The sequence below is a fragment of the Eublepharis macularius genome, chromosome 14 (genome assembly GCF_028583425.1).
Source record: "Eublepharis macularius isolate TG4126 chromosome 14, MPM_Emac_v1.0, whole genome shotgun sequence".
NCBI classification, from domain to species: Eukaryota; Metazoa; Chordata; class Lepidosauria; order Squamata; family Eublepharidae; genus Eublepharis; species Eublepharis macularius.
In genome coordinates, this window is record NC_072803.1 from 14,717,283 (window position 1) to 14,743,680 (window position 26,398).

The 26,398-nt window shown below is 45.5% G+C and overlaps 1 protein-coding gene across 3 annotated transcripts in view; it reads right to left on the minus strand.

Annotated features, from left to right (window-relative positions):
* ST14 (ST14 transmembrane serine protease matriptase) overlaps positions 1 to 26,398 on the minus strand; it is a 50,037-nt gene that overhangs the window by 8,579 nt on the left and 15,060 nt on the right. For 2 of the 3 annotated variants that reach the window (XM_054997623.1, XM_054997625.1), the window contains exons 2-16: positions 23,694 to 23,853; positions 22,434 to 22,561; positions 19,634 to 19,704; positions 17,323 to 17,483; positions 14,621 to 14,656; positions 13,952 to 14,189; positions 9,692 to 9,831; positions 9,162 to 9,259; positions 7,779 to 7,888; positions 6,380 to 6,510; positions 4,519 to 4,623; positions 3,339 to 3,446; positions 3,049 to 3,168; positions 1,760 to 1,882; positions 8 to 191 (exon numbers count right to left, since the gene is read on the minus strand). In XM_054997623.1, the coding sequence (XP_054853598.1) occupies positions 8 to 191; positions 1,760 to 1,882; positions 3,049 to 3,168; positions 3,339 to 3,446; positions 4,519 to 4,623; positions 6,380 to 6,510; positions 7,779 to 7,888; positions 9,162 to 9,259; positions 9,692 to 9,831; positions 13,952 to 14,189; positions 14,621 to 14,656; positions 17,323 to 17,483; positions 19,634 to 19,704; positions 22,434 to 22,561; positions 23,694 to 23,853 (1,913 nt within the window). The remainder of the gene's footprint in view (positions 1 to 7; positions 192 to 1,759; positions 1,883 to 3,048; positions 3,169 to 3,338; positions 3,447 to 4,518; positions 4,624 to 6,379; positions 6,511 to 7,778; positions 7,889 to 9,161; positions 9,260 to 9,691; positions 9,832 to 13,951; positions 14,190 to 14,620; positions 14,657 to 17,322; positions 17,484 to 19,633; positions 19,705 to 22,433; positions 22,562 to 23,693; positions 23,854 to 26,398) is intronic. The other variant, XM_054997624.1, reaches the window with a different exon arrangement.

Here is a 26,398-nt window from a genome sequence, read left to right on the forward strand (position 1 = left end):
TGCTTACCTGACATTGACATCGTTAAAGCAGTGTGCCGCTGAAACCAGCCACTTTTGCGATATCAAAGAGGCTCCACAGACGTGACCTTCGCTTCCTGCGTGTAAGCTGACCTGCCACGGCCACTCGCCTGCCTCGGCATCGAGCCCGCCAACAATCCGTGACTTCTTGCTGAAGCTGCGTGTGCCACAGTCTAGAAAAAGCGAAGTTCAGAGACCCCCAAGAAAACACAGCTTGAGTAAACTGACCTCCTGCAACCCTCTAAAAGTTTCCACTGTTGCTCCCAGACTACACCTTAACGGGGCAACTTCCTTCAATTACTTTTGCAAATCCGCTGATGATAAAAAAAGCAGAGATGAACAGAATTATACAGTACTGCACTGCAAGGCAAAGGCATTTGTGCACACAATGTATTTGGAGATGACATGCATAGCAGGCATTTCAAACACAGAGCTTCTAGAGCGGTAAGTTTTTTTAAAAAAAATTGTAAGAACGTAAGAGGAGCCGTGCTGGATCAGACTAGTGGTCCATGCAGTCCAACATCCTGTCTTACACAGCGGCCAATGAATTACTGTGGGAGGGCCACATTGAGGCATAGAGGCCAAGGACTTCCCCCAATGTAGCTGCTTAGCACTGGTATTCTGCCTGTGGATATGGAGCGAATAGTAGCCACTGACTGACATCCTCCATTCATTTTACAGTCCCCTTTTAAAGTCTTCTATGCTTATGACTGTCACTGCATCCTCTTGGCAGCAAATTCCACATTTTGACTAATCGTTTAGTAAAGTAGTACTTCCTTTTGTCCATGCTTAACCTATTGCCCATCGTCGTCATTAAGTAACCCTGGATTCTACTGTTTTGGGAAAGGGGGGGAAAGTTCACTCTATCAACTTTCTCTGTCCCCCCCTTATAAACCTCTATCATGTCACTCTCTGTTGTCTTGTTGTTTCTGAAATGAAACGTCTCAGTCTCTACAGCTTTTCTTCACATGAAGGTCCCTCCAACCCGTTAATATTTGGTTGTCCTCTTCTGTATTTTTTTCCAGTTCTGCAGCATGCGTTTTGAGATACAGCAGCTAGAACAAAGTATTCTAAATGAGGCCTGTACAGGGGCGTTATAATATTGGCTGTTTTATTTTCAATCCCTTCACCAAACTGTCTCGAGCACCAGACATGATGGAGAGACAGTATATATGTTGAATGAATGAATGAATGAATGAATGAATGAATCTACCATCTAAACCTTTGATTCCTTGGGGGCCAATCTTATTTGTGGGTGCTGTGAAGCCTTAGGGCACACTTGTTTATATTTCTGAATTTTGATCTAGTTGGTAACAAGAACAATAATGTGATTCCCTTTCTATCCAACCACAAAAGGCAAGATTTTCTTCTTTGTTTTGTTAAACCTCTTATTTTGTAACAAAAGGGACACCCCTACTATAGTCTTTCATAATATGAAGGGGTATCTAAATTCAATTAATTAAATGGCACGTGCTGAATCATCTACAAGTCTTCAGTCAGTTGATGGGACTTGTTATTTTTGGTGTTGGTTCAAAAACCTCTTAAACGAGCCCCTAAACAACATTTTTAAAAAAGACACAGCAGGCTGACTTTAGACTCCTTGGCACTTTCTCAAGTGACCTTGGATGGCTGACCCACATCTTCCAAGATAGATATAAAGCTGTTTCCCTGACACAGCCAGCCAGCCACTTCCCTCCCCTCCCCTCCCCCTGCAAATGCAACGTTTGCCACTGGAACTCACTGCAGTTTTCTTCATCCGAGTTATCGTTACAGTCCTTCACGCCATCACACTCGGGGTTCTTCTTGCTCACACACAGATTATTCCGGCACTTGTAAGTGTATTCTTGGCAGGGGACTGTGACTACTGTAAGTCAAGCAGGGAGGAAGGGAGTCAGCAACACACAAGGATTGTACTGAGGTGCCAAAACAGTAAAGAGTCCAGTAGCACCTTTAATATTAATCAGCTTTATTGTAGCATATACTTTCGAGAGCCACAGCTCTCTTCATCAGATGCATCTGACAAACAGAGTTGTGGTTCTCGAAAGTATATGCTACAATAAAGCTGGTTAGTATTAAAGGTGCTACTGGACTATGGCTGTTGTGGGTTTTCCGGGCTGTATTGCCGTGGTCTTGGCATTGTAGTTCCTGACGTTTCGCCAGCAGCTGTGGCTGGCATCTTCAGAGGTGTAGCACCAAAAGACTGTCTTTTGGTGCTACACCTCTGAAGATGCCAGCCACAGCTGCTGGCGAAACGTCAGGAACTACAATGCCAAGACCACGGCAATACAGCCCGGAAAACCCACAACAGCCATCGTTCTCCGGCTGTGAAAGCCTTCGACAATACATCGTGCTACTGGACTCTTTACTGTTCCGCAACTACCGACTAACACAGCTAACTCCTCTGGAACGTTAAGATACCAGCATGGTATTAGTGTTCAGAGAAGATGCTTGTGGTAGAGGAAGGCCAGTGTGGGAGTTGTGGCTCAGTGGTAGAACACCTTCTGTGCATGCAGAAAGTTCCAGGGTTCAGTTCCCGGCATCTGCCATTAACAGGATCTCGTGGTAGGTGAGGTGAAAGACCTCTGGTGAGCTGCTGCCAGTCGGAGTAGACAATACTGACCTTAATAGGCCAATGGCCTGACTCAGTATAAGGAAACACACTACACAGACTAGACATCTGGCTGATGAAGAGTTCTGGCAAACTCTGAAGCTTGTATGCTGTTATGTGCCATTGGACCAATAAAAAGTATTGTGTGGACTGTGTTTGTTTGTTTGTTTTAAAAAAAAAACACCAACACAGCTGCTAACAAATCCTTGTCTATCTATATGACCAACTGGAGCATTGACAGGTTTTTAAAGAAAAGTTAAGAAGCAACAGGGTCCCACTGGTCTCCACTGCTTTTAACAACCCCCATCCCCAAGTACACAGGGAAGGTAGTAGATCTGTGCTCCATTTTTGGGTCCAATGACAGTCTGTTGGGCAGGTGAGCAAGGACTTGCTCCTCCATTCTGAGGACTTTGGAGTCGCACCTTTACCTGAGCTGCAATCCCCTTCGTCGCTGCCATCGCCACATTCATCTTTGCCATTGCATTTCTGGGACTTCAGGATGCATTTGCCATTGCTGCACTTGAAGTTATCAGCCGGGCATTCTGACAAACGGGAAAGAGGAAGTATGCATGAGTCACACTAAAGATGACCTTTATGTTGGTCCTTGGAACGGCCAAAGCCAGGAGCTTACTCAAAGCCACCCGCTGCAGGAGACCCTGGCCAAAAAGCGCCTTTGTCTCAGCCCACTCTCCATTGCAGGTGGATTACTCACGGCAATGGAGTTCATCACTCATGTCTCCACAGTCATTCACGCCGTCACAGAGCCAGAATTTCGGCTTGCACCAGCCATTGTTGCAGCGGAACTGCTTCTCAGTGCAGTCTGCAGAAAGAGGTGGAAGATCAATTAGGGAATCCTCGGCATTGTCAACTCACAAGCCATCTTGCAAAGAGCCTCGGGAGAGACTTTAAAGAGTGAAGGGGAAAGCTCTTTAACCCGAGTCTTGAGAAGCCTGGCCTGGGACCACAGAGGTAGGACGGTAAAGGTGGAAGGGCCAAGAAAACAAATGACCTCTCTTTTAATTAGCAAGCAATTCTGAGATGTTATACACAAAAAATCCACCTCTCTCACACACACACACACACACACACACGATTGCACATAACTGGCTTAGCCCCTGGCTGTCTAAACATTCCAGTGAACAACACTGCTTCCCTCTCTGTTCTCTCCCCCCACCTCCACAACAAATCAGGACTTCCACATCACTCCAGTGACAGCACTACCTGCATAATTTGACTACGAAAGATATAAAAACACCTTGGACCTGCTCTTCAATAGAGACTTCGCTAGGGTTCTGTGTAAACGTCACAGCATTTGTAGCGGTGGCAAAATTCAGCGTTCCGAGAAGGTTTTAATTTTCAAAATTTAAAAATCCTGTTTCTAGCCCTCTTAAGTGTAACAATGCATTTTCAAGGCGATGCCTTTTCAGAGTTTGAGAAGCAAAAAATAAAACGTGGTCTTTAGCGCCCCAATCTTTCCTCTCCTTGACAGGCTGAATCAGTATGTTGTGCCAACTGAAAATACACAATCAAGTTTGCTTCAAAACTGGGTAACATACAGGTCAGATTTCAGAAGCTAAGCGGTGTTGGCCTTGCTTCATAATTGGATGGAAGACTGCCAATGAAAACCAAGATTGCTGAGGCAGGTAATGGCAAACCGCCTCCATTAGTCTCTTGCCATGAAAACCTCACCAAGGGTCTCCATGAGAGAGCTATGGCTTGACAGCACTTTCTTCCACCAAAAGTAACAGAATCTAGATTGCCACTATGCAGATTTTTGGTGATTTTTAAAGACCTGCTCCCCCGACCCACCCCCTACAACATACACACTCTTGCTTTCTTTCTCCTCATGGTCAACACTGGAAAAGGAGGGGGAAAGCAGGCAGAGGACTTACTGCAGTTTAGCTCATCGCTGGCATCTGTGCAATCGTTCCAACCATCACAGCGTCGCTTGAGCTCAATACAACGGCCAGTCTTGCAGGTGAATTTGCCTGGGCAAGCTGCAAACCAGAAATTCAAGGGGAAAGAGGGAAAGGAGAGAGGGGTTCATCTTGCCAAGAGCAACGAGCATCTATGTCACTGGTCAATCTAGTACACAAGCACCACAAGTCCCCTGCAAAGACACTGCTGCTTTTGGAACTAGGCATCTCCTGGACCCCCCACTCCACTCTACCCCTTTGTGTGCAAGAGGTTTTCGAAAGGCTCTCAAGCTACTTCTCTCTACTACGTTTTTATCCTTCCATTCCTACAATGAGGTTAGAGTTGAGTACATGGTTATTCCTCTCCCTTCACAACAAGTACTGCTTTCTGCATCCCTCCAACCAGGGCTTTTTTTCTGGGAAAAGAGGTGGTGGAACTCAGGACTGCACAATGATATCACTTTGGGTCAGCTGGAAGAAGGAGAGAGTTTTTTAAAGTTTAAATCGCCCTCGATGAAAATGGTCACATGGCTGGTGGCCCCACCCTCCGATCTCCAGACAGAGGGGAGTTTAGATTGCCACAGTGGCGGAGGGCGATCTAAACTCCCCTCTGTCTGGAGATCAGGGGGCGGGGCCACCAGCCATGTGACCATTTTCAAGAGGTGCCAGAACTCCATTCCACCGTGTTCCAGCTGAAAAAAAGCCCTGCCTCCAACTCTCACTTCCTGTTTTAGTTTTGTGTCCAGTCCTTTGTCTAACCCTTCTCTTGCCCTCTATTTCTTTTACAGGAGTAGGTAAAGAATCTTGATTAGAGTCCTGGGTTGCTACTGATTAATCAATCTAAATTTGCTTTGCATCTATATTCTATAAGTTTTAGATACCAGCTAAAACCTTTTATTTCTGGCCTTGGACATTCTGTTAATTGTTTTATAATGCTGTGCCCTCATTAGAGCATCAGGCCAATATCTGGGAGACCAAGGATTGAAGCTCCACTCTGCCATGAACCTTGGACAAATCACACACCCTCAGCCTAACCTACCTCACCGTGTTCTTGTGAGGATAAAATGGAGGAGAGGTGAACAATATGAACTGCTTTGGGACCCACTGGGGAGAAAGGCGGGGGCATAAATGAAGTAAATACATTTTACAGTTTACAGAACTTTATTAATTGCCCTGTGGTGAATTGTTTGTGCCATATCTTTATCTTGCTGGTGGCTGATTTTGTGATCTTCCTTAGAAGACTTGTTTGGACAGGGCCCTTTTGAGAATTCCTATTCTGTTGTTTTTACTCTATTGCTTGTATTTTATTGATTTTAATCAATTAAAAGTTATTTGACGTCCACTGTGAGTGTGTTTGGAGAATGATGCTATCAAAGCCTCTCAATACATTTTTTAAAATAGGCAGGGGTTTTTTTCAGGGGGAACGCAGGGGAACAGAGTTCCGGAACCTCTTGAAAATGGTCACATGGCTGGTGGCCCCGCCCCCTGATCTCCAGACAGAGGGGAGTTGAGATTGCCCTCTGTGAGGGCAATCTAAACTCCCCTCTGTCTTGAGATCAGGGTGTGGGGCCACCAGCCATGTGACCATTTTCTCTGAGGGCAACCCACTGAGTTCCACCACCTCTTTTCCCAGAAAAAAAGCCCTGAAAATAGGGAACAAAAAAAGAATGTTCTCGCCCTGCAATCCATGCATAATTTCATAAACTGTTACCGTGTCCCTTTGCCCCTACAGTTATCTTTTCCTCCCTAAAAGCACCAGATGCTTTAGCCTTTCCTCATAGCCTTTCTACTCTCCCACCCTACCCCAGCCCAGTTTACAGCTGGTAATTCTACTTACGGTCGCCAGAATCATATGACAGGAACTCTGCAAAGAAACCGTTGTCTACAAACGAAAGATCTGAATGGAAATGGACTGCAACTTTGTTGCTATTACTTGATACCACAAACATCTTTTTCAACCCACAGTGCCTGCAGGGTACATAAAAATAAAAGAGATCAGAAGTCAGGCATTCAGCCAGGGACACTGGTGCGGGGGGTAATTCCAGGAACAGACATCCCAGTACTCCCAGGTCCTCATACAGATAATAAAAATTCTACAAGTTTTGAAGCCATAGAAAACACAGGGATTTTTTCCCATTTGTGGGGGACAGGAATGACATATAAGCGATACCTACTATCCTATACTTACTAACCTGTATCAAGCAACATAAAATGCATCATTTATAACTTAGCATATAACACTGTATTAATTGACATATTTATGGAATTTAAAAGCATAACTGCCCAAGCCAAATATCAAATACTCTCCCCTAATACTAAAAGCAGGAGAGCTGCAAACTGCTGCAGACTAAGTTATCTGAGCACATTTCACTCATTCCAAAAATGAGATTTTTTTCTAGTACTCCCCTAAATTTCCCAATTATTTTATTAGTGGGGAAAGTCCTGAGAAAAAAATGGGGGCAGCCAAACCCCCATCACATCTCTGGTCACCCTGACTGGACACCCTGAGGGCCCAGACAAAATGTCACACATGATCTAATAAAAAATCTTTCTGGAATTATGAATATGGGGGGAGAGGCAGAGGAAATCTTTGTCTGGAACCTGAGGTGGCTCTTAGCAGCCCTGTAGGGGAGATACATCACTTTGAAAACCTCACAACTCAGCACCTTTATGGAGGAGACCGACAGATGTGCCTCTTGTCACGCCAAATTTCTCCATCAAAAGGCTTCTCTGAAACATTGGCTTATTTGTATTTTGTTAATTGGGTGGGTAAAGACATTTGAAAAAGTTACTGAAAGATATGTCACACTGCTTCATAATAGCTTCCTTTCTAAAAATTAATGATACTTAAAAAAAAAAGCCTGAAGAAATAGAATTTTCAAAAGAAGAAGCTACAGTTTGTTAGTGCCATGGAAGCTTGCTGGGCGACCATGGACCAGTCACAGACACTCAACCTAGCCTACCTCACAAGATTGTTGTGAGGAAAAATGGAGAAGAGAATGATGTAAGCTGTTTTGTATCCCCATTGGGGAGAAAGATGAGGTATAAATGAAATAAATAAATGCCTGAAGTGTTAGAATCTTAACACACAGACAGACAGAGCCATTGACTAACACTGTCCAATTACAGGCAACGAACTACAGTTCCAAACCCACCACAGGAGCAATATTTTTTCATCCCAGTATGACTCCCAGTTCAGACTGTGATCATTTGGAAATTTCCAAATCGAGTCTTACTTTACATTGTTGACTTCCACGTAGTCCTTAGTGCAGGAATCAATTGAGACACCGGGTTCCGCAAGGAAGAAGTTGTGGAAACGCACCTTCACGTTCCTATCAGTGGGAACCTGGAAACAAAGTTCCAAGGTGGGGGGTGGGGAGAGAGTGGTGTCATCACAAATGCAGGGGGGTTTGTTTGCCATCGCCATCCCCAGATACTTTGGCAGCAAGACAGCAGCAAAAGCTGCCAGCCAACAATCATCGTACTCTTCTTCCACACTCTGACATGCATCCCAGCAAACATGACTGCTGATAGAAGGGGGTGGATCCTTTTCACTCCTTCCCCTCTCCCACTACAGACCACTGATTCCCCTTGCCCCCCACCTTCCCACCCAGAAGCAGCGTTTTAGCAGCATTTGGAGCTGTAATAAGAAGAGGGAGGGAAAAAAAGTTGTGCTCTGTTAGCAGAAAAATTCAGTGTGATCCACATCTATGGCCCATGCAAAGAGTGCCTGGAAGCTGCAGCTGGTGTAGAACTTCAGCATCTCTCTTATTCGGGCCGCAGAGTATTGATTACTCCCATCATGGTTTGCCTAAACTGGCTTCCCATTTGCTTCTGGGCAGAATCGGAAGCAGCCTTCAAAACTCCAAGTAAGCTGGACCGTGCATCTCTTAGAGATGACCTCCCTCAATTTTACAGCAACAAGCAGGAGACCCACAAGCACTGGCAGGGGGGCATAGGGATGCCAGCACAAGGCTTACCCAGGGGAGATTTACCCGGGGGGGGGGGGGGGAAGCATTTCTGGTGACATAATGACATCGCCAAAAGTGACCGTGCCTCACTGAGGACATACTAACATTTGGGCAAAACTCTTATGGTTTAACACCTATGATTATTTCTTAAAAGTAACTCACAAGAACTGAGAAAAAAGTATTTGGAGCTTGGACATCCCTTCCTAACAGCTGCAATCAATGATGCCATCAGGGAGAGAGAAGCCAGCGGGGCATCCCAGCATCGTGCCTAAATCCAGCTAAGAATCCCTTTCACAAGGATATTGTTTCTTTTTATCATTTGTATTAGATTCCAACTCCTCTAAGCCTCTTTGGGAAAAGCAGGATAAAAATAATTAAATTCCCACCCTGAGGACTAGAATTTTTTTTTTTTTTGTAAAAACAAAAGCTGGAGTTCACAGGCTAAGTCTTTCTGGCTGCACACAAATGCCTTGGGAACTATCCTGTAGTACATCTCTCTGATGGAAAGTAATTCCAGCTTTACACACTCTAAAGCACCATCTTTCCATCTTCAGTACTATTACTAGGACACACAAGTTGGACCCCATCCCTAAGCTTGCATGGAAAGTTTAAGGATAAACCAAGAAGGCGTTCTTCTTGGCTGCTTACCTCTATGTTCCACGTACAGTTCATTCTAGGAGGATAATGACCTGGGAAATACGGAGTGGTGAAGTTTCCTGATGTTCCTCTCAAAGTCCCACCACAACCTAGAATAAGAAGGGGGGGGGGGGATCAAGTTCACGTCATTTCAGAGCTTCCAGGAAAGAAAAGACAACTGCAGAGGCAGGCTTTAATGAAGTTAAGTTGGCCTCTGGAGGTACTAGATTTGCTCCGAGGCACAGATTGAACCCAGGAGACTAATTAAATTTCATCTACTTCCACCCGTCTTCCGGCTAAACCCAACGTAATTCCTACCCATCTCTTATTAGCAGGCATCACTAGAGCAGCTGCTGATTACTGGGCTAAGGCTGAAAAACAAATGCCTGCCCCAGGCTCCTTCTCATGAATTTATCCTGAAGGGGTTTTGCAACAGGAACTGCTCTGAGGTTTTCTCCCCAACTTTCTCATCCTCTCTCCCCTCAACTGGCCCTGCCTTCAACAACAACAAAAAGGCAGTAGCGGCTGAATCCTCTCCTTACTTTTCATTTTCGGCATCTGGAAGAACACCGCCCTGAAGCCCGGGTGTCGCCCCTCGCCATTCGTGATCAGCATGACCAGCATAACGTTTTGTGAGGAGACAAAGGTCAAGTTGTAGGACAGACTGTAGCTGCCACACAGCCTAGAGGAAGAGAGAAGCGTGAACGAGAGTGAAGACCCCAAACGCTTGGTGGCAATTCCTTTTCTACAGCCCTGGAAGGGGAGACGAGTCGTGAAGAGCCTATCCACTAGGAAACTGAGAACAACCCTGCTATTCATCAGCATCAACAGGTGCTCTCTAACTGCTCACAATTCAACCTGAAAACGAGTCAAGATCTCAGCGGCCCCCAGAAATCCATCCAAATGCTATATCCCCAAAGTTGGATGGATTTGGTGTGAAATGATATTCTTATATCTCCCTGGCAACAAATGTTACTGGATGTACATTTTGAAGGAGGGCAGGGAGGTGTGATATCTATTGGTCTACCTTTGTCCTATAGTCCAGTTCTCCCTCTTCTTCACCCACCACATTTGTCTGTTTTCACCTATTGCTATTAATCTAGGTCCCTTCCAGACGATATCTAGATTTCACCTCGTGCTTCTTGTCCCAAGGCTGCCTATCTCTCCTCTGCTCACCCAACCACTGTTCATTCATTACCCTTCTAGGCCTGCCACATCCTTTACCAATTCATCAGTCGGGATGCATCAGCACAGTACTGGACAGGCCCCAAGTAGCACAACTGCAGACTCTCTCTGGAAGTCTTTGGGGTACCAGCCTTGGTTTAAGTATCACCAGTTCTGTATTGAATCTGATTGAGCTGTAATTAAGCCCTGAAGAACTGTATCAATTGTACTAAAGAATCCAGTAGCACCTTTAAGACTAACTAACTTTACTGTAGCATAAGCTTTGGAGAACCACAGCTCTTTTCGTCAGATGCCGGGAGAGCGGTGGTTCTCGAAAGCTTATGCTACAATAAAGTTGGTTAGTCTTAAAAGTGCTACTGGATTCTTTACTATTTTGCAACAACAGACTAACACAGCTAACTCCTCTGGATCTGTATCAATTGTGACTTTCCACATCATTGGCTCCGAAGATTAAGCAAAACAAAAATCTGAACATGATTAAGCATCTGCACAGTGCCGTTTTCATATTCGCCTACAAGTTAAGCTGATATAATTTGTACTTTTCTTTTGCCTTTCATATTTTCTGGCTTATCAAAGTATTGCTGAACCAAGTGAAAAGGGAAACAGAAAAGGGTGTGTTTTTGTTTGCTGCATTTTTGTTCTTGAGAATTAGTGGAGAAAGCTGGGCCGACTTCCTTCTTTTGTGCCACGTTGCTGACAATGCAACTGGGAGACAAGTCAGAGAGTGATGACGTAAGAAAATCACTTCCTCCAAGACAGGGAAATTGTCTGGGTAGGCTGCTGGTGGATTGGTGCTTGACAACAGTGTCTTCTGCTGCAATAGCGTGTATGGTGTAACACCTAAATTTCATCTCCACTATGACCTTATTGGATAGTTATAAGCAGGGCTTTTTTTCAGGGGGAACGCAGGGGAACAGAGTTCCGGAACCTCTTGAAAATGGTCACATGGCTGGTGGCCCCGCCCCCTGATCTCCAGACAGAGGGGAGTTTAGATTGCCCTCCGCGCCGCTGAGCGGCGCGGAGGGCAGTCTCAACTCCCCTCTGTCTGGAGATCAGGGGGCAGGGCCACCAGCCATGTGACCATTTTCTCCGAGGGCAACCCACTGAGTTCCACCACCTCTTTTCCCAGAAAAAAAGCCCTGGTTATAAGTAAGCTACGGATCTCTTATCTTCAGCTCCAAAGTGCAAAATGTGTTGTGCTGTCAAGTCACATCTGGCTTACAGCAACCCTATGAATTAATGGCTTCCAAAATGTCCTGTTCTCAACAGCCTTGATGCCGAAGACGATACTGCCCTACTGAGCTTACAAGTCTGAGCTAAAATGTGAAGCTCTTTAACACTCTCTAAAATATGGTGCTGCCGGAAATCTCTACAGTTAAATTCAGAGTGTGTCAACAAAAACCAGAATTTCAGCACCAAGAGAAGGTGGTGTGGGAGGGCTACAGTCATACTTTACAACGGATTATGCTTGTGAGCTTTTTATATCCCATTTATGAGTACCTTAATTCACTGCTTGATGACAACATTCCTAATGTAAGCAGACTGACTCCTGAACAGCTTCCGTTTCAGGAGAAGTTTCACAATTATCTCATCTTTGTGTGTGTGTGTGTGTGTGTGTGTGTGTGTCGGGGGCGAACATTTCAGATTAGAAGGTTTTGTCAATCATTTGGGAGAATAGATCCAGAGGAGTTAGCCATGTTAGTCTGTAGTAGCAAAATAGTAAAGAGTCCAGTAGCTACAATGAAATTGGTTACTCTTAAAGATGCTACTGGACTCTTTACTAAGTTGGGGGAATAAAATCCTACTGCAGCACTTTCCACCAGCTTCTTTGTAAGCATTTCCCCCATTACCCCCAGAGTACTAAATAGAAAGTTCACCACATTCCTGTGACTTCTACTGCTCCACCCTAGCCATTTGTCTCCTCTGACAGCAGTGGTGGCAACCAATCAGTGATGTCCAAGCATTTTGGCAACTGTGCCACATGAGGGCAAAGTGGGAGACTGGCGCCACTCCAGTAAGCAGTCTGCTCCTTAGAAAATGTCTCTTGTACTGCTGAGTGGGGTGCAGAAGCACAGTACTGGACAGGCAAGCTGCCATACAGAAGTCATACTTCCACATTTATGCCACAACTTCTATAAGCCCTGCCACAGACTGGCCAGCTATATCACAGAGCTGTGATTCCCCGCATTTAGTTCACTACCACCCACCTAGCATCAAAACATTGTCATCAAATGCCCCTCCCAAAATAACTGGAATGTAAACAACACTCAAGATAAGGAAATGGCTTATCCTATTATATAAAAAGCAAGACGTATTGGTGACGACTCACTTTTCATCTCCACACAGGTGCACTCTGGTCTGCACAAGGATAAAGAGTTGTCACCAATATGGCTTGCTTAGGAGGATACAGGGAGGGCCACCGCGCCCCTCCCAAGGTTCCGCAGTGGCTGCAAGAAGGTCCAGTGTGGCCCAGTGCTACTGCCCGGCACGCCAGCAGGGAGGGCCACGTTCCTGGGCCAGACTTCTCCGTGGCTGCATCAGCCTTCTTGGGGCCTGTGGAGGGTTGTGCCACAGCGGCTGCTGAGGCACTGGGGAAGCCTCTGGCACCATCCTAGCCCTCAGCAAACCCCAAGCAGGCCAGGGTGTCACGAGAGGCTGCGGAGTGCTACTGCACTCCACACTGCCCGATTTCTGCCCACTTGAGGCCAAATCAGGCCGGTGCAGAGCACAGGAATGCTGCCGGGGCAGCGCGATGGGCCCCAGAGTGTTCTTGCAGTCTGCACCGGCCTGATTTCTGCTTGTTTGAAGCCAAATTGGGCCAGTGTAGGAATGCTGCTGGGGTGGTGCGATGAGTTCTGGAGTGCTCCTGCACTTCACACTGGCCCAATTTTGGGCCATTTGTGGCTAAAATCAGCCTGCTGCAGAGCATAGGACTGCTACTGGGGCACTGCATGCCCCTCACAAGGTTTCGCTAGAGCTTGTTGTATTGTTAAACACAATGAGCTTTGTTGCTAGTATAATTATATTTATGATATTCACATACTATATGCAGATCTCACTGGCCATCAGCCACCTCCCCAATGTCAAGATGGAATCCTACTTGCTGTGGGTCTGGGAGAAAAATCTATGTTGTCACCACCCTGTGCAGGCTGAAGAGTAACTAGGATACACATCTTTTAAATAACAAAGAATAAAGAAATAGGATCTGCGATTTATCCTCATGGTGAGCCAAATAAAACTACTCTTCTCATCTGGCTGTAAAAAGTTACTGCAAATGGGGACAAAGGGCTCCCTGCAATCTTGGACGTTCCCCATTTGCCATCCAAACTTGTATAGTATGCAGGGCTTTTTTCTGGGAAAAGAGGTGGTGGAACTCAGTGGTGGAACTCAGGACCGCACAATGACGTCACTTTGGGTCAGCTGGAACAAGGGGGAGTTTTTTAAAGCTTAAATCACCCTTGGTGAAAATGGCCACTGGCCATGTGACCATTTTCAAGAGGTGCTGGAACTCCGTTCAACCACGTTCCTGCTGAAAAAAAGCCCTGATAGTACACCCAGGGAGGCGGAAATATGGCCCAGGCCTTGCCCCACTAATTTTAACTGGAAGACAGACTTACTTGACCATTGCATGAGGTTCCAGGGGACTCAGCGTGTCATAGACCGTGACCGAGTCACTGCCTAAGCTGCATGGCTCCATGTCCATCGTCGTGAAAGTCAGACTGATGACTGAGCCTACATCTGCTCTCAGCTCCCACTGGCATCGTGCATTAGATGGATAATGGCTGTTGGGAAATCCCGGCGTGGTGAAGCTGGTGATCAATCCTTCTTTTGCATGCAAGGCATACTTGCAGCGATCTACCCAAAAGATGAGGAGGAGGAGCAAAGAGAATGCTAAGGCATCTTGGATTCGACAGTCACCCAGCAAAGGAGAAAGAGATGCACAATTTAAAGTAGTGATGGACTTCGAGATTTGATGTGAACATCAAGGGGCCAGGACCAGATGAGAGGGGGAGAGAGACTGAAGTAAGAATTTTTAAACCGCCTTGAAACGCAAAGAATCCAGAATGTGAACCTTACATTCTGAAAGCAAATTTGAGCAATGGGACTTTGCTTAGGAATTTTTGTCCAAATAAGATTATTTCCAACACTAGGGGAAGCATCTTCCAAAAATTAGCAATTCTGTCTGTCCTCTCCTGTGGACAGAAGGAACACACCCCACTGTTCAGAAGGTGTGTTCTTTATTATTATTTTTTGCTATTGCTCTAAAAAGCAGCTATTGTACTTACTATCCTGTGAAGCCTTAATTGCATCCGGATTGGTAGCTACAAAAGAAAGAGAGAGAGAAACAAGTCGTTAATAATGTGTTGATTTCACCTGCACTGAGTAGGGGAATCCCACATCGTCAGAATACTGTAGTAACTAATGTAATGCAAAGGGTGACATATAGTTTCTATTTTCTTTTAAAGAAGGGCTTCGTGAGTATCCCTACTGAAGCACTCAGCAAACGCTGAGTCATTGTGACTCAGTCCTTAAGTATTTCATGATCACAGCTTTCCCTCAAATTAATTTAACAGCTATAAACCACGTTAGATAATAACCTTGTACCTCATTAGTTATCAATTGGTTTTACTGGATGCACATTTTGAACAAGGAGGTTAGTGGGTTAGGATCCCTGCTGCTGCCCAAAGTTCTGTGGCCCACACCCCAAACCCCTCTCCTTTTTCTTGACAGACGTTCTGATGCCAAACTTTGCTCATAAATTCTGATTTACTTGGTTTAAGTTCAGGTGAGCCCTGAATGACTGTATGGGATGAAGTTCAGTTCCATATTTATGGACTGGGCTCTAGCCCATGAAAACTTAAGGCAGGGTTTCCTGGCATCCACCTGTGTCTCCCCCAAAGCAAAGAGCCACTCCTGGCTTTCCTACACCTCACTGGAGCACCCATTTGGAAACAGCTACCCCCCATCACAGGCTGGTGCTTGGTTTGGAACCTCCCAACATTCTGTGACTGCCATTTTGTGAAGGCACCCACAACCTTTCCCAAAGTTTCAGATGTGCCCACAGGCTCGAGTGTTGAGGAGTCCCTGGGTTACACAAATAATAAAGCTTTCAGGTGCCATGATGTTTTTTTGTTCATTTGCTACTGCCAATTAAACTCTCTGGAATTTTCAAACGTAAAGCAACATCTGAACAGAACTGGTCTTCAATGTAGCATGATTTCCACATCACCTCCAATTAATCCCATATAATTAGTATTCCTGTTTTGCCATTGCTATCCCCCAGTTTACAGAGGTACTGTTGAATCAAGTTGAAAGGGGGAGAAAAATTTTATTTCCCACAGTCTAGTCTAATTTAGTGTAACTGAGAGAACGTTGGCGCTACTACAAAGGAGACACACAGGTTCAAATCCTCAGACAGCTTCGGTAGCCTCAGCCCAGCCTCCCTCACAGGGCTGTTGCAAAGATCATGACAGAAGAGCCTCACATACAAAGCTCCAAACAGGATGCAAACATTATTAAGTAAGATCTTGTCACCTAGTTTCTGAAGAGCTAAAAAGAAAACAGAATTCCTAGTAACTTCTCTAGACATAGCCGCAAATTCTGTTAATAAAAATCATCTCTTCAGGAGCTCGAGGAAGAACACCCAAGCAGCCATTCATCTTGGTATGTGGCAAAATCTTTGCCGTACTTATCCAGAGTGAAATAAATAGTTGAGAGAACTAGCCTTCAGGTTCTGAACTGCAACACGTGCAGGGCCAACTAGCTGTTGGTGTGGGGTTGGAGGGGGCGGGGGGCTGGAGGAAGCAAGATGCTTATTCAGCCTGAAGAATCAATGTGGCCATGCAATCTGGCCCGTTTAAACCACAGAAGGTCCGTTACTGGACAATGTGAAACAATATCTGTACATTTCTACTTTAGGGAAGAGAAATCAGGTCTGAGAAACCGCAAGAGAGTCACACCCTAATCATACGAGGTTGAATTTCCCACGCTAAAGAGGAAAAGTCCTCTCTCCTGCTTAGATGTTCCCCCAGGCTAAAATGCTCATTTCACACACATCAGCAGACTAGAGTTGCCAGCTCCAGGCTGGAAAATTCCCAGAGCTTTTAGAGTGGAGACTGGAGAGGGCAGGTTTGGGGAGAGGAGAGACTTCAGCAGAGTATAATGCCATGGAGCCCACCATCCAAAGCTGCCATTTCCCCAAACCGTGGGCTGGAGATCAGTTGTAATTCCGGGGGATCTCCAGGCACCACTTGGAGATTGGCAACCCTACTGCAGACACCCCTTACACTTCTCAGGATCTATAAGGTGCAGTGTCTGGCTTCTGACATTTCTTGTAAAAGTAAGAACAGGTTTAATGATGAGGAGGGGGAGATGTTGGAAATCAGTCGAATTGAAATGAACTAGAATTAACCAGAAGTTTCTGCTTCCTGACTGTTTCCCTTAACTTCTCTCACTGCAGTCTGTACCTTTTCTGTGGAAATCAAAGATTTTGCCATCAGAACAAAACGGTGAGCGAAAGCCATTTTGCACCACTTGTTCTGCGCAGATATTTTGAGTTTCTTGCCCACTCAGGCTGCTTTAGAAAGAAAGAACAAAAGAACCTCTGCATCCGGCTCTAAATCTCAATCTAAGACCCAAACAGAAGAAGCCTCCGGGAGGAAGCTTCAGACAACCAGCACCTTTCCTCTCTACCCACCTTTCCTAACCAACCAGCCCTGCCCTTCTGTAAAAGGTACGGAATCAAAGCATGGATGAGATTTTGTCCTCCAAATTGCAGCCAGAGCTGGATATAGGAACCCCAGCTTCACTTCACAGATTTCTAATTGAGAGATTTACTCTGCCTCCTGGCAAAAAAAATGCTTGTCTTATTTGGCACAGCCTATTATACACATTTTTCTGGTAACAGATGCTCAGACACCCTCTAACTAGGCTGAGGAGGAGGAGGAGATGGAAGGCAGGGGTAATGAAAAGCAGAAGAGAGACTCACAGAAAGCGACGATTGTATCGACTTGCAACCTGAGGTTTCTTGACGTCTGGATCAACGTTTGATTTGAAGCCTGGATGTTTACCATGGCCTTGTCGAGGGTGTCCGCTTGGAGTTTAGGAACACTGAACTCTGACCAGTAGTAAGCGATAATACTGCCCTCGCTGCATGGAGCAAAACAAGTGGGTAGGTAGGTTAGATCCAGGACCAAACAATCAGGGGTCCAAATGAAGTTGCCAATAGGCCTGGAGAAGAGCGTTCTGTCCCTTTAACAGAGGCTCAGCGTATGGAAATAGACAGCTGAAGCTTTTCATGGCACAGAGGTAAATGAAATCCCACTAAGCCACAACTAAAGGAACAGGACGTTTCCTCCAGGCAGCGGGCCACCCTAGTTCCAAAGAAATGCCACCAGCCACTAACACGATTGCATTGGTTTTCTAAGGGTGAGCAATTCCCACTATCTGAATGTACTGGTAACGGGAAGGAAGACTCTGGAGGGGTTTTAGCATGAATGCTCTGAGTCCATATTGTGTGTTGTTCTTTGATTACTTTGATCTCTTTTTTGTTGTTGTTTACTGTGACTGCTTTTAGTGTTTCCAGAATTTCCAAGCTAAGTTTGGACAAATCCTGAGAGAGATTTTTCATTGCTGGTGTTTTGACTAATATTCAATGAAACACTGGAAAAAATATGAAAGTGCTCTTAATTATTCAATATGATATACAATCCAAAGTAAAGTATCAATTTTATATTATAGTCATATACGAAATCCAATAGGCAAACGTATCCTAAGTGATAAGTTCTGGTTCTGACCGATAAAGCCCTAAACGGACTGGGACCAGCATACCTGAGGGACCGCCTCTCCCCATATGTACCTCGGAGGGCTCTTAGATCTGCAGGTAAACACCTACTGGTGGTCTCTGGCCCCAGGAAGGCTCGGCTGGCCTCGACCAGGGCCAGGGCATTTTCTGTCTTGGCCCCAACCTGGTGGAACTCTCTGTCGGAAGACACTCGGGCCCACCAAGATCTTGTATCTTTTTGGCGGGCCTGTAAGACAGAGATGTTCCACCAGGCATATGGTTGAGGCCAGCACTGGATCCATCTAATTAGCCTCCCTGCCGGTCTCCTGCCAGTGGGGGGGGGAGCATATGGTCCATCTGCCTCCTCATGCTTGAGGAGTTAAGAGTTTCACCAACCCACACCTCCACCCTTTTCTTCCCTTGTGTATGGTGGGCAGGGACGGGGGGAAGGGTGCACCATCTGGAATGCTGAAATCCATGTTGATACTTAGATGTATTTTATTGGTTTTATTTATTGTAATTTATTTATGATTGTAAACCGCCCTGAGCCTGATTGCGGGGAGGGCGGGCTAAAAATCTAATCAATCAATCAAGTCAAAGCCACTGTTGCAGTATTTTCAGTCCTTACGGTCGTATTGTTCAACAGGTGCAGAGTCCAATGAACAATCCAGGTAAGTGAATGTCCAGCAGGTAAGTAGAATATGAGTAAAGTCAAGTTGCTGGATGAAAATCTAATCTTTCTCTTTTAAGCAGGTGGTATTGAAGAAGCTGGGTCACCCAAAGGGGATGCAATCCACCCGCCCGACAATCAGGGCTGGCTTGAATACCTGATTTTTCATAAGAAACCTCCTCGGGGCGGATGCAAATTCCACCAGTCGTTCACAAAGTGCATGAATGCACTTTGGTTTTAGCAACCTGGTTTTAGCATGAATGCTCCGAGTCCATATCGTTAGACATTTGCAAACACGTGGCTGAAAGATTCAGGATGATGAGTTTACATGTTCCCTTGTTTGCATATGCTATTTAATTTCTGAGCCACAAAGAGACGTTTTATGTCTGCTTGATCCCAGCTTACCAGCCATTCACATATATGCATTGACCTCAACTTTGAGAAAAGACTCCCAAATTATAAAAAGCAGTTTTAAAGAGGACATCACAGGACAATCAAAACCAGCCAATAGACTTGCATATAGGCAAAGGAACTGCTAAACTGCAAATTGACAGAAGTCGCTCAATGGGTCATGAACTGAATATGCACTTACTGGACAGCAAAGCTCAAATAATTAATTCTATGATGAACCGTTATGGTGGACCATGGCAGGAAACATAAAAAGATTTCCAGTTTGCTTAAGTTAGCGGTGGTTTTCAAGAACAAATGTAGAAATAAACTTTTGGTCTTCGAAGAAGTTCAAGTGTGCCGATACCAAGGGTCGTTCCCTCACCACACTCTAACAGTTTTAGTTTATGCCACTAACATTTGACCCACTCCACGTGGCCTTAGATAAGTATTACCTACCTGAATGAGGTGATCACCGTTTCCTTATGGAATGGACCAACGTCTGGATTTTTTTTATAGATATCTATAATCTATATTGGGGGAAAATATAATGAAATTAAATAATGGAAATCAGATCAATGTCTAGAAAAATTCAGATAGAAGGGATGGAACTGTTTTGACTGTACTAATTTTTCACATTATGTGCATCAGTTGCTGGTGTGTTACAAATGCATTCCATAACTCTAAACCTCAGCATCCACATGTACATATGCCATTAGTATTCTAACCTTCTCACAACGATAACAGAAAATATGATTTTTAATATTTGTATCCCATGTTTGTACCCAAATAGGTATCCCCAGAGCAGCTATCAAAATTAGTTCTTACATCCCTGCCTTAAGTAATTCTTCAAGTTTTAAATCCCAGCATTGAAAAGAATACAGCACAATTTAAAAGTATAAATATAAAAAGCAGCTTCATGCCTCCATAAACAGGCAGAAACTAAGAAAAAACACAGAAGTTATACCAGATAATAGCAGCCAGTTCAAAAGTCCCTCCAAAACAATAGTTCCAGTGGAACACCAATGACATTCCAGCATCACCAGGGGGAAATCATCCCACAGGAGTTCAGGTGGGTTAGGAACATGCAGACGGGTTCCCAAAATGACCAGGCAGGTTATGACAGAAGGGAATCCTTGAAATATTTTGTCACTAGACTATTTAACATCAGTTTGGTGTAGCGGTTAGAATGTCAGACTTGAATCTGGGAAATCCAGGTTCAAATCCTCATGCAGCAGTAGATGGTTGCTAGGGTCAGTCTCATCCTCTCAGCCAACTTACATCGCAGGGTTGTTGAGAGGATAAAAGGGAAGAACAATGTAAGTTGCTTTGGACAGAAAGGCAGGGTATAAAGATCCTTTTTGATTTGTGCAAGTCAATGCAAGTAAAAATATAGCTATGTGCTCCAGGTGGCTGCATTTTGCACCCAAATATTCTTAAAAGGATGCCTCCTGCAAAATGTGTTGCAGCAATCCAGTCATTAAAGCATGCATCTGTCACAGCTGGGGTACCAGTCAAAATGGGAAAGAGGCAATCCAGCCACCACTGCTGCTGCGTCATCAAGGTGCAGTAAGAGATCTAAGAGTTCTTAAAAGCAAATCTGAGCCTTAATGAAGAGTGGCACCTCATCCAACTCAAGCGACACATCTACTCCCAGATTTGCTGTATCTCCAACCTCCATCTTCTCTGGATTAAGCTTCAGATGGTTTGCTGTCTTCCAGTTCACTACTGGTTTCACACACCAGGCTGAGCCTTCCACCACTACCAGACTCAAATGAACCCAGAGAATCATCCAGCCATTTCTGGAGATGTGACTCCAAATACACATTCCGGCACCCTGCACAAGGATGGAGTACTGTGTGTCACGATTTTTTTCGTGACACACAGTACATAAGATAGCACTGAAGTCAAAAGATCTGCTTCCAAGCAAGTCTAACATTACAGCAACAGTCCCATACAAACAAGATTCGGATAGAGTAACCTTGAAAGACTCTACAGGACTTGGAACTGGGAAGAAAAGGAAAGAGGACTACCACACCCAAAGCTGGAAACCTGTCCATCCATCAGGTAGAGGCAGGAAAGGAAAGGGCACATCTACAGATGGCCCCTATCCCTGCTGTCATGAGGAAACTGGAACAGAGAGAGGTGAGACTAAGGGATTGGTCACCATCAGTTGTGCTGCAGTGGCCAAGAACAGCGGGTAGATGGAGCTGGAAGATTGCTGCAGTAACCAGAATTACTGCTATGTCCAGTAAAAAGAGAACTTCACGGGTAAAGGTCTGAGCTAATCCAGTCTCTTGTTTCCCACAGTCACCAATTAGACGACAGCAGGGGAAGGCTGTGGGCTTCCTGAGACATCTCTTTCTGTATCACATCTAGGAAAGATGTCCTATTATACAGCAGAGGAGTTAGCCGTGTTAGTCTGTAGTAGCAGAATCAAAAAGAGTCCAGTAGCACCTTTAAGACTAACCAACTTTATTGTAGCATAAGCTACAATAAAGTTGGTTAGTCTTAAAGGTGCTACTGGACTCTTTTTGATTTTGCTACTATACAGCAAACACCAGCCCGCCAACAACAATGCCCTAGGCAGACTGAGTTGCATAAGTCAGGATCCCTCTTGCCCAGTGGGGGCAGGGGAACCCCCACTCCCAGCCTCCATCTTCCACCACCTCTCACCTGGCCAGCAGGGGGAGGGTGGAAGGCGTGGAGAACGGGCCTGGGAGCTCCCACATGCTCCAGGGCACTTCCTTGTACTGGGAATGACATCATTCCCAGCACAACAAGGAAGTGCTCGGGAGTGTGTGCACAGTGCACATGCACACAATGCCCACGTTCCCCCAAACCCACCCTTCCTCTGGTGTGAGCGCCAGGGGACCTGGCAACCTGACGTATAAGTTCGCTTTGTATGCTTGCTCATATGGGTGGTGGAGACTGCCCTGGTTATGAGAGCCATGCTGGATCAGACCAAAGGCCTGTTCAGCCCAGCATTCTGTTGACCCGATGGCCAACCAGCAGCCTTCAGGGAGCCGACAAGCAGGATGACCGCAACAGCATCTTCTTATACATGTTACCCAGCAATGGATCAAAAGACACACATACTGCCTCTAGTACTGGAAGGAGTAGATAGCCCTCATGACTACTAGTAGCCACTGATTTCCCTGTCAGTTCTAGATATTGACTACACCACTGGAGGGGAGGGGCTTATGCTGTGATCTGTGACATTCTCCTGTGGCTGCACGAGGAGTTCAGAATTCCTTACCATTTTCTTTACACTCCAAGCAAGGTCAGCAAATTCAGAGGAGTTCGAATTTTCAAATGCATCTATGAAGCGAGCGCCTGTGAACCGAAGGTGGCCATTGTAGAGCTTCTGCACGGGGGCGTTCCTGTCTGAAAAAAGCCATGGGGGGGAGGGGAGACATGAAAATGCTGAACGGAATATGATCTACACCACAGGGTAGAAGTGGCTCCGCCTCTTGTTTCAGCCATGTTGGTCTGCAGTAGTACAGCAGAATTTGAGTCCCAGTGGCACCTTAGAGACCAACAAGATTTCCAGGGCATAAGATTTTGAGAATCGAAACTCCTTCTGGCAGATGCCAGCCAGATACTCTGACAAAGGGAGCTTTGGCTCTCCCTGGAAATCTTGTTGGTCTTTAAGATACCACTGGACACAAAGCTTGCTCTTCCATCTCTTGAGCTGACTTTCAGAAAACAAGCATTGCCTACTTTCATTTTACAAGAAGTTAATTGAACTTTCACAAGGCATTCTCAACACACCCAAAACTGATGTTCCTTGTACAAATGTCATTACCTTGGGGCCAAGATCTGCACAGCTGGATCAGCTTTTTCAAAAGATTCCACAAGTTGCAGAAACAACTTTGTTCCATATAATTTTTCCCACCCCTAATGCCAGTACCAAACCACCTAGGTTAGTCTCTTGCCATGAAAACCCCATCAGGGGCCGCCGTATGTCAGCGATGACTTGAAGGTACTCTCCACCATCAATGCCTGCACAGCTCTGCCAGGGGAGACTAAGGGCCAAGCTACAAGTGACGAATGACACTTGAATGGCAAGTGTATTTCTCCCTGTTCACTTGCCCTCCACTCAATCCACTTGTCAGGCAAGTGTCTTTCGTCATGTGTAGCTTGGCCCTGAGGATCCTACCTGCACGTGTCCCCCACTGAAACAAAGCCTACACATGCGTAGCTGCGTTTGCTCACATTCATCCCACGTTATTTTTTGCCTTAGCTTCTACCTGTGAGCTGCAGCTTTGCTGATTTCATGTTGGGTTCCCTCCCAGTTTCTTCAGTATCCCAAGAAGGCTTTCATAACATGCAGATATTGACAACACAATCAGTTTGATCAACTGCATAGCCTTCTCAATTGGCAGAAGGAAACAGAGGGGCACGTTTTCTCCTGTTCTCATTGGAAAGGCGCTGTATACAATTATTCCCTGACCAGCACCCAAACACAGCAATTCAGGGCCCACTTTTGCTGCAGTCTCCACCTCCCACCACTTACATTTGAAGTGCCAAACCAAGAATCCCACCAACAAGGAGGCAATCAGGCAGACCACGAGGATGGCAGCCACCACCATCCACCGCTTTGGGTCACTCTTCTCCAGCTTCTTAGCATTCATGGTGGGGAGGAACTCTACCCCTTCCTCCAGGTTGTTCATGTCCTAAGAGTGCAAGGAAGAGATCAGACAGAGTCAGGCTATAGCACCACAAGCAGCTCACGTTCTTTTCATGAGCAGAAACAGATGCTTCACAGCAACCTTAGCTATGGCTCAGTGGTAGAGCACCTGCTTGGCACGCAGAAGGGCCCGAGTTCAATACCCAGCATTTCCAGTTAAAAAAAGGATCAGGGTGTAGATGACATAAAAGACCTCTGCCTGAGATCCTGGAGAGCAGTTGCCATCTGAGTAGACATACTGATCTTGATAGAACGAAGGTTTGATTCAGTATATGGGATCTTCATGTGTCATAGGCATCATAATTAACTGAGCTTACCCACTATTAAGTATACATGAGAAGACAAGATTCTCCGGAAAAGTCAATAATGCAAGGAAAAGTGGAAGGCCTAAAACAAGATGGCTTGACTCCATAAAAGAAACCGCGGCCCCCAGTTTGCAGGATCTGAGCAAGTCTGATAATGGACGTTTTGGAGGTCTTTCTTTCACAGGGCCGCCATAGGTTGGAGGCAACTTGACAGCACGTAACACACACACACACAAACACCCACTATGAAATATGTACCTTCCTCTCCCCCTGGAAATGTAGGCTGCTTTCAGAAGAAAGTACAGGAGCTTTCGCCTGCTTTGTTGCGTCAGATTAATGCTTCCTTAAATGAAGCATTAAATCCAGCCGTCCCTCTGTAGCAACAACGCCCATAGTTTTATGAGACAGTGTGAGAAAACATTTATTAAACAAGAAAACCCCGCCCCCCATGCCAGTTCTAGAATTACAACAGAAAGAGGAAGTAACCCATCTCTGTTCGCCAAACAGATTGGTCCTATTTTAATGACATTTACATGAAGAAAGAGTATAGTACTTTTGCAAAGAATTGGTTCGATTACACTGGCATTCACTGTATATATCATCATAAGAATGGATAAATCAGGTCCTGTGAATTCTCAGCTTTCATTTTTTTAAAAAAAGTCAGTCTCTAACCTCTTTCCCTGTAGAGATATAAGGGGAAAGGTGTACCTAGGGCTAGAGACTTACCCTTTTAAAAAATGAAAAATTGAGAATGCACAAAACCTGTTATACCTATTGTTACAATGGCATATTGATATAATGATATTGTAGTGCTGTTTTTTTTAATTCCAAAAGCCCAGAGGGGAGGGGGTGGCCACAGCAAAACCTGCCACGTGCAAGGCCCCTTGCCACTGCACTTAATCGGCAAGCCACCACCACTACGGATTTTTTCTCATTTGTTTGCATCAGCTTAGGTGACTACTTCACACATGTGGGCTCTAGCTCCTGAAAGGTTATGCCACAATAACTGTATTATTATGAACCCAACTTCCTCTCTGGAATTCTAGCAAATATCATCGCTGTGATACAGCAGCAAGTCTAATGCATCGCTCAGCATTTTTTGACGTGACACCAGCTTCCTCATTGGGAAATCAAAGTGAGAACGCCTCTCCCCCTTGCTCACTAGGATACAGAAACTCCAAGAGACGAGTCAGCGTCAGAATTGTACATCGGCTCATGCCCAGAAACTGCTGGGAAATCCAATCCTTGCTCATACACTTGCAGTTTCAGGAACACTCCGTTTCCTGTGCAGAAAAAACATCCCTGCCTCCTCCAGCCTGCCAGCACTCATTTACAACCCTACCCATACGTAGCTGCAGAGCAGATTACACTACAAGTCACGCCCTGTGCATTATGCTTTGGGGGATCAACTGAATCAAGGTAACAGGGTGTTGTTGTTGTTTTTTGCCTGGGGCAGTCACATAACATAGCACTGTAATTCTAGCAACGGAAAACAGACTACTAAGAGAAAGTTAGGAAGGGAGGGCGATGCTTTTCAGAAGGCAGTTCTCAATTTCCAAACTAGGGGTCACCTTTCACCAAAATGAATACAGATGTTGAGCTCCCCCTATTGGTGCTCTTTTTTCCATCTGCGGCAGACCAGGCAACTTGTCCCTTACTTGTCAACCTGTGACTTAACTACAGTGATCCAGGCAACGGTCATCTCTAGGCTAGATTACTGTAACTTGCTCTACGCGGGGCTGCCCTTGAGCCTGAGCCGGAGATTACAGCTGGTACAAAATGCAGCAGCGCGTGTTATTACGAGAGTGCCATATAACACCGATCTTAAGCGAGCTGCATTGGTTGCCAGTGGAGTACCGGATCAGATTCAAGGTTCTGGTATTGACCTATAAGGCCCTGTGTGGACTCGGCCCAGCGTATCTGCAGGACCGTCTCTCCCCATATATTCCCCGGAGGACACTCTGATCAGGTGACAAACAGCTGTTGGTGGTCCCTGGCCCCAAGGAGGCCCGCCTAGCCTTGATTAGAGCCAGGGTCTTTTTGGTTCTGGCTCCCACCTGGTGGAACGTTCTGTCTGCTGAGATCAGGGCCCAGCAGGACTTCCTATCCTTCCGCCAGGCCTGCAAGACAGAGTTGTTCCGCCAGGCATATGGCTGAGGCTGGGCCTCCACCAGCCTGAAAAAAAGGGGTGTATAAAATCTTAACCCTCCCTGTGAAGGCTGTCCA